This window comes from Cupressus sempervirens, chromosome 5, assembly GCF_028749045.1.
Source record: "Cupressus sempervirens isolate cs-2001-9-10 chromosome 5, ASM2874904v1, whole genome shotgun sequence".
Taxonomy (NCBI): Eukaryota; Viridiplantae; Streptophyta; class Pinopsida; order Cupressales; family Cupressaceae; genus Cupressus; species Cupressus sempervirens.
The window spans coordinates 204,411,497-204,426,966 of NC_143122.1; the positions used below are offsets into that span (position 1 = coordinate 204,411,497).

The following is a 15,470-nucleotide window of genomic DNA, read 5'->3' on the forward strand; positions in this document are numbered from 1 at the left end:
GATACCACTGTAATGGACACCCTTAGATGTCCCAAAAAAAAAACCAAATTGCTGAAAGGAATTATGTCAAACAGTTTGCATTCAACTTCTTAAAACCCCTTATAACTCCGAAAATCAAACATTTATTTGTTTGTTGTGTTTCATGCATGGAATTGGTATCATACAACATAAACAAGAAAGAAACTACAATAATATGCAAAGTGGAAATGAACTGCTGCTAATAAAATGTTATTTTCAGAATTCATAAAACCAAATACATGGCAGATTTATCAACTCACTAATTACTTCAGCAATATTGTCATAATACTCCAGCCCATGCTTACGAACTTGCTGCTACAATACTTTGTCCTCCAATCAGTCCACTACCTTTATAATACCATTCCCTCCAAGCGGCATAAGCGTCGGACAAGTAGTGAAGAAGATATGAGCAAAATATCAAATCTGCCTGTAGCCGGAAATGCAACTAAACTGCCTGATAATGAAGCCAATAAGAAAGAAGTCCAAAGGCCAAACCCCAAGGGAATGACGTCTAGAATGTTACAAGAGAGGATAGACGTCCTCAAATGCCAAGAACAAAGCTGCAACTCACACACCAATTTCTTCTCATATTCAACCTGCCTAATGAAGCCACAAATGCTTCCTTTTATTCTATTCCCACGGGTCCGCTCAACTCATATGGGCAATGTGGGATAAAAGATGTGTAATATAAAACATATATTAAAATACCCCTTATGTCTCCCTTGGGTACACATCACCATAAAATAAATATTAAAGTAACACTTTAATATTTTACAATTAAATTAGACATTACTTTAATAAAACTTCAGGCATTAAAATGTATTAGCAATCGGACTCTGAATAATGCGAGTGATAGTTCATCGGAAAGCTCTCACCGAGGAGTATCAAATCCAATCACCAAAATTGACCTGCACTGTGTCCTGTTGACTTACTAAAAATAGTAAGTATGCCTGAAACTGAGTAAATCAACTTCGTTTTGGCCCAAACTGGAAATGACTAGGCCAAAACTCTCCAAGATCCCATTAAACCCTTCGTTAGCCCTCGAGACCATGTAGAACAAGGCTAACGCACACACACTTGGTCAACTGCTAAAAGATGGGATCATTACACTAGTGCTATTAATTTCTTCTTTAACAATCTCTAGTGTGTTTTGTTTGTACCTCAAGTCAACAACCTCTTACAAATTTTTTAATTCAAAAACATCATTTGGTATCAAGAATAGAAATGAAACAGGACTTGAGGTACAAAGACATGAAAATCTTAAAAGTTCATAAAATATTATATATTTGTAAAACTCTTTTAAATGTAGATATTTTGTAGTGGATATTTAATGTAAAATATTAAATACTATAAATACTATAAATTGGAAGATGATGCCAAATAATAATAGTAACCAAAAAAGGTGTTACTAAAATAATATAAGTAAACAAGTATGATGTAAATTCATACCAAATATATTGGAGTGTATTTTAACCATTCCAAACAACAATTAAATGAATTGCTAATTGTAATTTTAAAAATTAATACAAATTTTAATAGAAACAATAAGTATAACACATCTTATTATTTGCTGTCTATGTACCACATACTAGTTTGAATTAAGGGAGGAATCAAAGAATAAGGCAGTACCATAATTCTATTGTCAAAACTAAAACATCATAATTCTTATAGAAAAAAATATCATTACAATAAGAAAATTAAGGACAAAAATGATGTTCTTTTTGTATTGAGAAATCACACTTAATTTGGTTTATTAAGGAGGGTAGTTAAATTCTTAGATCTTATTAGTATTTGCTATAGGCCACATACTTGTGTCATTTTTCTTAGTAAATCTTAATTTTTAGATTCCTTCAATATTGTATGAATTTTGAGCAAGGAAAATAAATAGCTTACTCTTACACATTAAACATTACAATTAACTACTTATACAAATTACCATTATTAAGATCATTCTTATACCTATACAAAAATATCATATTACTGCACCCAATTGGGCCCACACAAGACATTATCGCCAAGATTCATAATTTTAACATGTAATTTTAAATCTAACTAGACTAAAGCAACAAGAGCTCTAATTGAGCTAGAGTCCCTGCCTTATGAAAGGGAGAAATGTGGCTAGATTAAAATATATTATATGAAAGTATAGTATAATATAGAACAATAAAATTTATGAACTTAAAAGCCTTTCAAAATATACATTGAAGTATGCTCTGGTATTGACAAATAGGGCAATAATCATTTCAAAAGAAAATGAAAAAAGATTCAAGATACTTTATTTAATCAAGTATTCAACATTAATTATTAAAACATGGTTATTTAAAAGTATTTTTAATTATGTTACCTTTTTTTAAAAATTAAAAGATTTTTAAATTTTGAAGAATAAAAGGAAATGACACAAACTATAATTTATAACATAATTCTAAAAATATAATTGAATTAAAAATTTAGACTTATTTTTTATGATATTTATTTTCATGCTATGTTATTTAGTAATTTTAATAGATATATTATTAAAAAATTTTTTTTTATAATACATTAAATAAATAAATATTTGGTTAATATGGCTCACAAATATATTATTAAGAATTTAAAATCTAAAATCTATAATCTATGGATATAGACAGGGACTCATGCTAGAACGAAGCTCTTGTTTTTCCATTGTTTTATTAGTTCCTGTTTGGCAGGAAACTAATGGAATCACCAAGTTCCATATTAGTTCTATAATCTAAAAATTTCATTGATGTACCAATGTTTGCAAAAGGTTTATTAATTTGCATATTTTTTTAAAATTGAAAAATACAATTTTTTAAAAACTTTATTGGTTCATCATGAAAAAGGCAATGAAAAAATTCAATTTTCTTCTGAAAAAATACAACAATTTTTTTCAACACCTCTATTAATGCAAGCATTAATTGCAACCTTATCTTTTCTTGTGACAAGTGGATAAACTTTTTTTTTTAAATAATCGTTTTTCTAACACCTCTATTAATGAATGCATTAATTTCAACTTTATCTTTTCCACATTTGTGATAAGTGGATAAACTTTAAAAAAAAAAGACAATTAGTTTTAATTGATGTTTATCTTGTAATTTGTAAAATGTTATTCAAATATAGACATTTTAACTCTTTTAAATTGTCAATTTTCAAAAATTATTTATTATATAGTTTAATTTCATATTTATTTTAATTTTAATTTGTATATAAGTTTAAATTAGAATTTAATTATTTTTATTTTTACACATCTAAACCAATGCTTTTAATACATTTTTTAAAATTATTTATTTATATATATAATTTTATTAGATTATACATTTATTTAACATATATAATTTTTACTATATTGATATTTTTAGTTTATACTTTAAAATACATAATATTAATTTTGTATCAATTTTAATAAAGTTCAAATTATTTAGCTTGGTATATTATCAACTTTATTTATTATAAGTGTGTTTGGTTTTTTTAAAGCATAAATGTTATTTTAAAATTAATTTATGTTTTTTTTTTTTGCATTATATTTAACCAACTTCTGCAATTGAATGAATTTATCACTTGAACAAGATATATCAAACAATTTAATAATTGAAATTAATCAATTTAACTCTTTTTTAAAAAAATTATACAATTTTACATATATCTCATGTATAATTAGTTGATAGATATCTTTGGTATGATAAATGTTCTTGAGGATGTCATCGAATTTTAATTTAGCATGATACTGTAATGTTTATTTATATATTCTTTTACTATTTTAATTAATATACATCATTGCAGTTATATAATTTAATAATATACTAACTATACTCGTAATTTAATTTAGTTTAGCACTATAGCACTATAATGTTATATTTTTCATTACTATTTATTTGTTATTTTATTAAATTAAATACATTATATTTTAACCAAAGACTACTTCAATCAACCATAAAATCATGGAGGCACGAACTTTAGCGCATGCGCCCCTTGTTTGATTTTTACTCGATAGATGTGCCATCTCCCAATTAAATAGAGACACTATAAAAGCCCATCTCCCAATTAAAGAGAAACAATACAAAAGCCCATTTCTTAAAGCGACTTACTCGTGTCATGAAGAAAGCTAAAGACTAATATCAAATTGGAGAACACCACATAATGCTTTTTGATAAGGGTCGTGGAATTCTAGAAGGCGCTGGAATCTAGACTAATCTAAGATTAAAGAAACTCTAATTAAAACGCCACCTTAACATTTGGTAATCCATTTTCGCGAAACTACTTCGGAGAAAATTGTACTAGGCTTGGTCAAGTTTACTCGGAAAATTGTAGCGTTGAGCGTAAATTGTAAGTTTTGTCTTTCACTTGTTTGTTTTTCTTTCCCTTCTATGTTCAGTATTAATTTGTCTTTTCACTAGTCTCGTTTAAGTTATCTTTGCAGCTGTGGGTGCCCTTTTTAAAGAGCCTTCTGTTGTATCTTTTCAACTTAAGTTGTTTGCCAGTCTTTGATTGAATCAAGAATTTCATACTGTTACGGTCTTGTGCTTAAAAATGGTGGATAAGGCCTCAATAACTTTGAACGACAAGGAATGTATGGTTAGTCATTGGGTGAAGGTACAACTGGTGAATACTGGTTTACTGTTAGTATCTCATGGCATTCAAATGATAAGAAATTTATGGCCAGTACGTGTAGTAGTAGTTTGTTATTTTTTTTATTATGTTAATTGTACTTCAGCTATTATTTTGGTTTTTGGGTTTGTAAGGTTTAAAAATATGACCATTTAGAAGGGCAGTCTGGGAATTATGTATAACATTAGTACAACTAGAAGAGGAGCAATAGTAGGCCATTCTAATAGTTGTGCATAATTACCAATTATTATTGAGATTTTGAATTCATAATTGATTCTTTTGTGTACCACTTTTGAGTGCACTGTCGGTTGATTAGATGCCTAATAAAGTGGCACTGTCTATAATGCAACTTATATGTACCTCTTTTGAATGTATTTCAGTTGTATATTAAAGACTTCAGACTATTTAACACTAGTTTGGGTGCATATAAGTTGCACCGCAGCCACTACCTAATAAAGTCTGTAGAAACTTTCTTAATATTTAATAACTAATTCACATATTAAAAAATTTCAAAATTAGAATTTGTGATTTTCTTCCTATTAATATTTTCTCAGTATTTATAAAGTTCTTGATTTCCATTCTACAACCATAGAGCATATTCTGTATGTCTTCTTTAGAAGTTCTCTATGGAAATATTTAAGGGATTCGTTCATACTATACTTGGAAACAAGGATTTGGGTCTTAGTGAGTTGAAAGATGCACTTGTGATAATTTTTCTATTTATTTTAAAAATACATTTGTGAAAATTGAATTCTTTAATACTATGCTATCAAGTCTTTTTGATTCCTTGTGGAGGTTTCCTAATTAACTAAGAATTGTTCTTCTTTTGAAAACTCTTGTTAATTTTAGTTATGCCAGTTTTGTCAAATTTGTTTGAGTTGTAGGGATAGAAAGAATTTCATTGGGGAGGCCAAATGCCAAATATGCCGAGAGGGTTTTGGTACCCCTATAAACGGTCAGTGTCATTTTATTGGCTCGTTGAATATTAGTTCTTATAATCTTAATACATTAAATTCTCCACAATAGTCCTAACTGAATATTGTATCTCTGCCTTCAATTTCTTGGACGTGTGATAGCACTAAGTGAGCCCATTGACGTGTAAGCTTTGATAAAACTATACACTTCTATGATTTCATTCATTCATTAAAGAAGTGAAAGCATTCTAATTCATATGAATCATTCAAAATTAATTTATGGTTTGGAAGTGCAAACTATGAGGTAGATCTTGGATAGCAAGGTCTAATGCATTCTCTGAAAATGTTCTCAAGTATAGCGAGTGGATTGATGAATGTGAGCAAGCAAATATTTGTGGATAAATGGGTCAAATTTGTATAGTTTCCTAGACTATAATGTTTCTTGCAAATTTTCTTTGTTGAGGTTCCTTGTACTAATGCACTGGTTAGCATAGACATTTGCTAGGATATCTCTATACTTGACATGTCTTCTTTTGTAAAATAACATATGTGCACAATATATACCAACTTGCTTACTAGTTTTGTATCTTATATATAGCGATCATATTAGAGGGACCTTTTTCTTTCAATTGGTGGTCAAATCTCTTTAAATTGGATTTGTAGAATGCAACTATGCAGCTTTACAATGACATTCATATATTCATTTTAGTTGTAGGAGGAAAATTGTCTATGTGTATTTAGATAACATTTTTTGGACATTAAATATAATCTTTAAACTTCCAAGTTCTTTGAACAATCAAAAAATAAGAATAATAATTGTTGATTTTAATTTCAAAAGTAGACTCTTTACCAAGTCATTTAGGTTGCATGCAATCATTTGATAATACTAATAAAAAATTAGTTACATTTAGATCAATCTAAGCATTTGATCTCTAGTCTAATTATTGTTATTTCATACTTTTTGTCATTTCGTTTTAGAGATATATCTAAAATTAGATTAGTTCATTTTTTTTGCTCTAGTATTAATTAATAATTGAGTTTATAATATTTATAAGTGATTAATTTATTGAAGATTAAAAAGATAATAAATTTTGGCATATATCAAGTAAAAGCACATTACATTCAAGTCCTCTTTAAAGGAAATTCATCTCCTCAAAAAGTTTGGAGACAATGCTTTGAGAAAATCTTTGATCATATATATTTTTCTTCGAACACACTTGTATTGAAGGGTTAAAATAAAAAACACATAAACATATGTACATCTATTTGGAGATGAATGTTGCAATCTTCAATTGTGTGGGTGAATTTTTCAACTGTTGTTGACATATGTATTTGTATTTTAAAGATTAATTTTAAATAGTGATTAAATAGTGGATTAGATGTATTCTTTTTTAGTGATTAAATATTGGATTAGATTTTCTATTTAAGAGCTAGGTTGTAATCGACAAATAATGATTACAAACTTTTTCCAAATAGTTAGTTTTTTTTTTCCTTCTGAAATTGTGCATTTAATAGTAAATATGATGAACTCTATTTAAAGGTGCTTGGATTTAAATAAGTCGAGAGAAGTATGACATTTTATAAGAAGTGTTTAAAGTAAGTTGTAAGGTTGATCATATTTAGTCCTATGAAATTGTAAAATTTGAGAATGTAAGGTTGCATATTTAGAGAATGTCAACAAGTTCATAAATTTTGAGAATTTTATTGACTTGTTTTCTCAATAGTCAATCACTCGAGACAAATGTATTCTATCATATTTGAAAGTTGGAGAGGTTTCAATAGCAAAAGATTTTGTTGAAGAAGGTTTTAACACCTAGAAGAGTAGTGTTTCAAGGATGTTATGTTAGTGTGCTAGTATGAGAAATTTATGCTTTAATTATACTTGGTACTCTCAAGTAAGAGATTTTGTTATTCCTTACAACTGGCACCCTTAAAGAGGCTACATCAAGAAAGTCAATCTTATCAACATTTCTCATAGTATTCCCTATCCTATGATTTTCACATACACGTGTGTTCAAGTTGTAATGTGTGATTTGTTCTATTTTCATTTCAATTTTATTATCACCATTACTAAAGTTTTAATTCATTAAGGACCTAATAAAGAAAATTGTGTTCCACAACTAGTATTTGAGCTTGGTTCTTGAAAAGACTTGATCAACTTGAGTGCATATTGGTTAAAGAAAGCATTTTTAGAAGGATCACCTCAAATAAACCCACCACCCCAACTATTTGATGATACTTGTTATTACTTTCTAGAGTATTAGATTGAGATATATTTGTAATCTTGAGGTTTGGTCTGTGGATGTATATAATAAATGTTTATATAATGCCTACACCTACTTTGACTAATCCTACTGAAGTCTTTCTAATCTATCCTAAAATTTATAATCACATTGTAAATTCTTTACCATGAAATATTCTATTTCTGGAAATACGGAGATCATTTCTTCTCTTGCATACATGTTGGACATAAATAGATTTTTTTCTTCATTGATCCATATAGGTAGATCCCTTTCCTCTACTATATTCTTAGTCAATTTCCATGAAGATCAAGTGAGTTCTGATTATGTCTTTCCAACTATCATAGTTGTCTCCATTGAACTTTGGACTTTACTTCTTGAGTTTCATCGATCTCTTCAAACTGCTAAGCTTCCTTATCAAAGAGACCTAATGCTCTAATATGAAATTTTAGAAAGTATATTTGACCCACACGACTTGTGGGGGGGTGTGGGTGAATAAGGTGTGAGCAATTTAAAACTTATATCCAACTTATTAAATTCAACTTCAATAACCAAACTAATTAACCATAGCTAGAGATAAATCATACACATTGACACAATGATTTGTGAACTATGGAAACCCTTGATTAGAGAGAATACCCAAATGGGGAAAACACACACAAGATCTAATCTATTAATATAAAAGTTCCTTGTGAAAGGATATGACCATGTTAGGAGCCAAAAATAGTGCAATCGGTATAATAGTCCTTATAAGAGGATAAATCCTTGTTAGGGGACTTTGAACCCTTGTTTTTGACAATGAAGACAAGAGAAGGGCGTTGAACCCAAGGAACAACAAAAAAATACAAGAAATGCCCTGGGTCATCATAGCCAAGCAGTGAGCTAGAGCACCATAATCAAACAGAGTAACCAAAACTTTGAAACAAATTTTATCAAAAGCATCACAATACTTGATCAAACTAGTTTAGCTAGGAACCATTAGACTATGACCAATCCTAATAAAATATAAAGTTTAAACACCAAAACACCTCTTTGTACTGGTAACCAATCATAAATTTATAACATAAACTCATAGTACCCATAAAAGAAAATTTTTCCTTGAAACCAAGGAAAAATATAAATGGGACCCAAACATAAGAAATTTTTTTAGGCCTTATTTGATGGCCTTCCATTCATTTGCCAGCCGGTTGAGATCATCCATCCAATCAGTGATGTTACTAGTGCTTGGTCAATTTCCAGTTTTCCTTGCTTATGCTTCCCACTATTTTCAACTTTCTTCTACCTATGATACCCTAAGAATAGTGATTTCTAATATTTTATGCCAAATCTTACAAAGGGTAGAAACCATGATACTAAATATTAATGATAGCCTCAACGTACATCTTATTCAAGGAAGTGCCCTTGCTTCGTAAACTATCAATGTGGCTAGTTAGGTCCTTCTCTAACTCATTAAATTTAATAGTCACCATATTAGTATAATTCTCCTCCTTATTAGTGTTCTCCTTCTCTTTATTCAAATTCCTCTGATTTTGGTGCTCACCTTTGGTCAGATTCTTTTGATTTGGGTTATCCACACCCAAGTCCACTTCTGTATGGGCCTCCTCCTCTTCCATTTGGGAATCTTCCTCCTCTTCAGTCTTTTCCTCTTCTTCTTCTGCATACTCCATGTACTTAGACAACTCTTCTTTAGCCTCATAGACCATTTCTTAGATGAATCTTTAGTGTTTTGCATATCTTCTCTAGTTTTCTCCTTGTTTCTCATTTCTCTCTTCTTACACAATATTTCAAACCTCCTTTCAAAAAAGCTAGATTCTTGATCTATACCTATGACATTAGGGTGAAAATCCTTACCAAGTTCATCCTCATACCCATGTTTATCCACATCTATAAAATCTCTAGAAAATTTGCTATGTTTTGTGGTGGTATCAGTGTTTTTATTTAGGGACATTTTTTCCCTTTTGGATAGGGTTTCTACAAAGATGGATTACTCAAGGGATAAAGCCTATGAAAATTCTTGGGTTTGGGGCTATTAGTTTCCTTTTTTCTTTTCTTTTTAGAAGGGGGGTTTTTCTATAGGGGCTTAGAGCTAATTTCTTCAATTTAATAGAGGAGTTGGTCCCTTCAACATCTTTTCTAAAGGTCAAAATTCTACCAAACTTGGGGAAGTGGGAGAAAACATATTGGTAAAAAAAATTAGCCCCTAGTGGAGTGGAGGATTATATCCACTTGCAATGTTGTTACTAAGAGAGGGAAGTAGAAACAAGAACACATTTATTTTCCCCCATTGCACAAGAAATTGAGTAGAGGAAAGTGATAAGCACGAAACGGGTTGAAACACCCTTCAAGGGTAAAATATTTCATGACCCAAAAGAAAACAATAGTAAAGGGAGGAGGGAGTGCAGATCTATCATACATATGTTTGGATTTGATCCTCTTTGGTTTCTCATCATCCTTGAAGAACTTCTTTTAGAAGTGACTTCACCAAGATTTTCGTTCAATGCAAACATTTTCACATTTAAGCCCAATTTCTTCTACAATAATTTAGGGGTGACAAAATAATTAAGGATATCAATCATAAAAGTTCCTTTGTGGAAATAATTGGCTAATTTAGAAGACAAAAAATGATAAAATCCTCTCATAGATTAAATGTAGCACCCTAGATGAGCATTTTGGAAATAATTCTAGATTTCCACATTTTGCTTTATTTCCTAGATTTCTCTTGGCTCAACCATCTTCAATGGAATTCTCATGATTCTAGCCTTACCCAACTCATGTATCTCTTCCTAAATTTCTTTCAAATTCATAGCAATTTTCATTCAGATTTCTTCAATGTTTTCAAATTATCCTAGTTCTTTCTCTCTTTTTTTTCACTATAATATTTTCTCAAAGAAACTTTAAAAAGGAAAAGTCTCTTTTTTTTTTCAAATATGAAGAGCTATGATCAAAGATAATCATAATTAAAGAACTCGTCAAAAAATGGTTTGTTGGAAATGTAATGACAAACAAGTAACTAAGAGGGGTTGGGGGGGTGAGGGGGGTGAATTAGGAACCACTTGAAACTTTTCACTTAGAATACTTTTTCTTTACGTCATTAGATTATCTAATCTACTACCAAGCATGAACATAAAGCAATAAAGAAATCAACACCATTACACTTTAACACAATATTTGGTAACCCTACAACCCTCCAAGGAGAAGGTAAAACTCAGGTGGGGATGACACCCACAATGCTTTGCTACTGCAGTAATAAAGTTGGCCTATTTGGGCTTACAATTGATCACTTTTGATGATGTACTCTGTTAAGAGTATGAAGGACTATTAGGTCTACCTTATGAAAGAATTTTACAATACAATGAAGTATTTACTCTGTTAAGACGTTTACAAAGGACTATTAGGTCCACCTTGTTAGACGATTTACCTGATACAACTGTTAGGCAACAATCTATAGGATGATCCTTGTTTGCAACTGATTTGCTGATATACATCCTTTGATGATTGTAATCAGCTAACTATGATAGATATGTCTCTTCTCTACCCTTTATATTGCTTGGTAGCCTACTTACTCAATCTGCTCTCTCTCTTCTTCTTGTATTCTATATTCACTTTCTATCTCTTTAGACATAAAATTTTTCCTTCCTTATATATCCATCAAAAAATATCTTCATTCAAAGTCAGCTCAAACAAGATATATATTTACAATAACCAAATTATACCTTCAAGTTAACAAATTGCTGATGCTTGGAAAATACAGTGAGCTCGAGTGATACTCTTGCACTCAAGTAACACTGGATGCTCGGGTAACACTCTAGCACTCAAGTGACATTGATGCTCGGTTTATACTAAGAGCTCAGTGAATATTGTGAGTTCACACTGCTAGCTTGGTACACACTGAGAACTCAGTTTATACTATGAGCTTAGTTTACACTAGATATCCTCAATTTGCTCGGGCTACACTGAAACATGCCAACTGATGGAAATCTCGGTTGTAGTATTAACCAACCTTCTTGGATGACTTAAGTGGTTTTTCACTAATTGACAATATGTCTTGCCATAAGGTCAACATGGTTGTCCTTATATTGATTGACATGACTTTTAGTTTTGGTAGCACCCTTTCGAAAATTATCATTTAGGGAATTTGTGGTAATTAATAAAAAATCATACTTATGATCATGCTTACCCTTATCAAATCCCCTATTCATCTCATTATTAAGGAAAAAATAAATAATTTCTATAATAGTAATTGGCCCTCAAAAATTTAGCGATTCCCTAAACTTAGAACTCATTTTCTTGTTTTGGTTCTCCTTACCAAATTTAGAAATATCATATGCCTTATTCATTATTAATTTATCATTTTCAAACTCGAACACTCATGGGGGGTATAGGTAAAATTATGACAAGGCTGTCATACCATATTATTTCTTTTTGTAGACCTTCCTGGATGGCATACAAGGACTTCTTGTAGTCTCCCACCTTCCCACTTTAACACTATATTGCAAAATATTACTAATAAATATAATTTGTAATTCCTCTAGGCATTCCATGCCTGTTGCTTTCCTTCCTTCTGTGTATCCTAAACCCCACTTATCTAGATAGTTCGCAACTCCATTTCCTTCTCTAAGTGTGTGACTTATTTTAGCATTCTTGAGTGTAATTAGTCTTCTCATACAGTCCTTCATAAGGCTTGGGATTTTCCAAGAACTTCTAGCCTTCTTTAGGAGGATATCAACAATGAGCTTAGAATTCACTTCCACAATGACATTTTCTGCTCTAAGCTCTTGAAGGACTTTAGTTCCCTGCTACATTGCCAAACCTTCCATAAAATTATTAGAATTCAGTCCTATGTTTTAAGAGAATCCTTGAATCATTTTCCCTTTATTATTTCTTACTAATCCACCCATCCCTGAGTTCCCACGGTTGCCTTTAGAGAAACTATCTATTATGATTAACCTTAGACAAAATAATAGTTACATGCAAATATAACCAATACTAGAAAATAGTAGATTGCATAAAAGAGAACACAAGACACCAATATTTAACGTGGTTCACCCAATCCCTAGGCTATGTCCACCAACAACAAGTCCAATATTATTATGATTAAGTGATTATAACCTAATTACAATCTATAATCCTTTACAGCTCAATACTACCATAAGAACTAATTTTCGCATCACACATTATGAAAATCCCTAATCCTAAGCCTTTTTATACAAGAGTTTTTGCTACTTACAAAATTAGGGCTAGAATAATAGAAAAATAGTAGCCAAAGCCTTTTACAATATAAGGTCATTTTGGCTTTAGGGGCATTGCCCCCAAAAACCCTAGTGAGGGCGTTGCCCCTCAACCCAACCATGTATTGCAATAGGGAGTGCACCTAGGGCACAACCTCTTGATCTCATCTTAGGGGCGCTGCCTCCAAAACCCTGTAGAAATAATTTGGAGGGAAACTATGCCAAATAAACCTCAGAGTCTAAATAGGCTCCACATCACAACACCATCCTTGTTGCATTTCAACCATTCTGAGTTAGGTGGGTACCATTTAGTTTCCTTCATTTTCCATATGCTAGTCCAGTTTAGATTTACGAGGCTTTGATTGACATTCCATTTTTTCTTTATTCTAGTAACAGTAAATTAGGAAAGGAAAAGCACTTGGGATAAATAGCAACATTGACACTATCCCAAATATACCTTTTAACAATTTGAAATAAAGCCAAAATAAGATTTCTTTCTTCTCTGAATGTCCATATTTTGGCAAAGGCTATCTACATTTAATAGTTGGAGATCATAACCACAAAAATTTACTTAACCTTGTTACTATTTGTATGTGTATCCCTCCATCCAAATCTAGGCTTAGAAACATCCATGAAGAAAAGATGCATCAAAGCAACTTTCTATTTTGGCAAAGTGATGCAGGTCAAGAGCGAAAAATATCTTGAGCACAAGAAATCCTCATCAAAATTCAAATTCATTCAACCATCTAGTCATGTAATGAATGAATGTTGATTTGGTTAGAAGTTGCAACGATTGTAACTGTCAAGATTCTGAGGAAGATAGTGGCAAATTGAACATGAAACTTGAGATATTTAACTAAATGATAAGAGAGTGGAACCTAGAGTTTAGATGGCTCAAAGTCAAACATTACATAGTAAGACTTGATTCCTACATTAAAGTGACCCTAAAGCACATAATGAATGAAACCTTAGTATACTCTCTTTATGCGAGCTGATGAGACTAGTGTCATAAAGAGACCTAGTCAAAACTTTGTGTGTGATTCAATCCATGCAATTAATTGGATGGACACAACTATCCTCCATACAAATTGCACCATTGACTAAATTTCTAAAAACAAAAACACAATGAATTTTTTTTTAAATTTTCAGCATTTGATCTCCTTGATCTATATACTTTGTGATCGAAAACAATAAAACTTTTAAGAAAATTTTGCTGTGTTTTCGTGAATCTGAGAAAGAATCATGTTTGAATTTTTATCTTTAGTATATTTTGTTTGGAGATTAGCTAGCGCGTAATTGAATAACCACTCCCCTGCTGTCTATCCCTGGTTCTCTCATTTCTGAACCTGAATTCTTGAGAACTATGTCTGATTCTGCCCATCCCTTTTCTAATATGAGTCTTCCGGTCTCTTCCCAGGAATGGACAGTCGGCTATACAGAGTTCCTTAGTCTAATGGGAGGAGATGCAGAGGCCTACAATTTTATGAGGTTTCTGCTCTTCATGAAGCGGCAAAGGGAGGAAATTATAAGGCTGTGGAAGTTCTGCTGAGGCATTCCCGTGATGATGATAATCTGATCATCTTACCAAATAATGCGGGTGAAACGGCTTCCTTTATGGCTTGCCAGAGTGGTCATACGAAGATCGTTGAGAGATTGCTGCGTTCCATCGTTTCCAACAGCAATATGAAGAGAGGAGACGACCAAACACCACTTCATTCTGCGGTTTTTTACAGGCACACAGGAAACTCTGTTGAATCTTACAAAACCAAGTAAAGATGAATAAAAGTGCTCTTCCTTGTCCTACTTCTCTCAAGTTTTATGCATTTTCAATTTATTTTTAAAATTACGAACAAATATTGAATTAAATAAAATTACGAACAAATATTGAAGTTGGTAACCTTGTTTGCAGAAATAATATTTCTTTGTGGGGAAAATTGATGATTATTCTATCTTATATAATAAATTGAATATAAATATATAATATTTTGTGATAATATTCTTAGGATTTAAGTGTGCAGTTTTTGAGTCTTGTGATTGGTTTACATACACTCATCTCTCCTAACAGTGAATAGAATACTTAGCACTCATTGGATCTAGGTTACACTCATAGGTGAAGCATGAGGATTTGCAACTCCATTTGCAAAACCTTCACCAAGCGTTGCGTCTTGTGAAGCATCCATTAGAAAGCCCTTTAAGCTCATCAATTGACTTGTGTTTCACGAGTAGTGGTTTATATAAACCCATCTCTCGTGATATTGATTAGGATACTTAATCTCATTGGATCTAGGTGATCCTCACAATTTGACTTCATGTGGAAAATATCTCCTATTTATCAAATATAATTTTTTATTTTATTATAAATTATACATTAATTATAATTAAATTTATTCATATGAAATTATCTTTAAACATAATTTTATTATCAAACACCTATCGACTTATCATTGTAAGCACAAAACATATAATTA

General features: G+C 31.1%; 1 protein-coding gene across 1 annotated transcript in view; it reads left to right on the top strand.

Moving 5' to 3' along the window:
- LOC149555130 (uncharacterized) overlaps positions 1-15,470 on the top strand; it is a 78,313-nt gene that overhangs the window by 49,534 nt on the left and 13,309 nt on the right. The window contains exon 3 of the mRNA XM_089829190.1: positions 14,472-14,771. Coding sequence (XP_089685316.1) covers positions 14,472-14,771 — 300 coding nt within the window. The remainder of the gene's footprint in view (positions 1-14,471; positions 14,772-15,470) is intronic.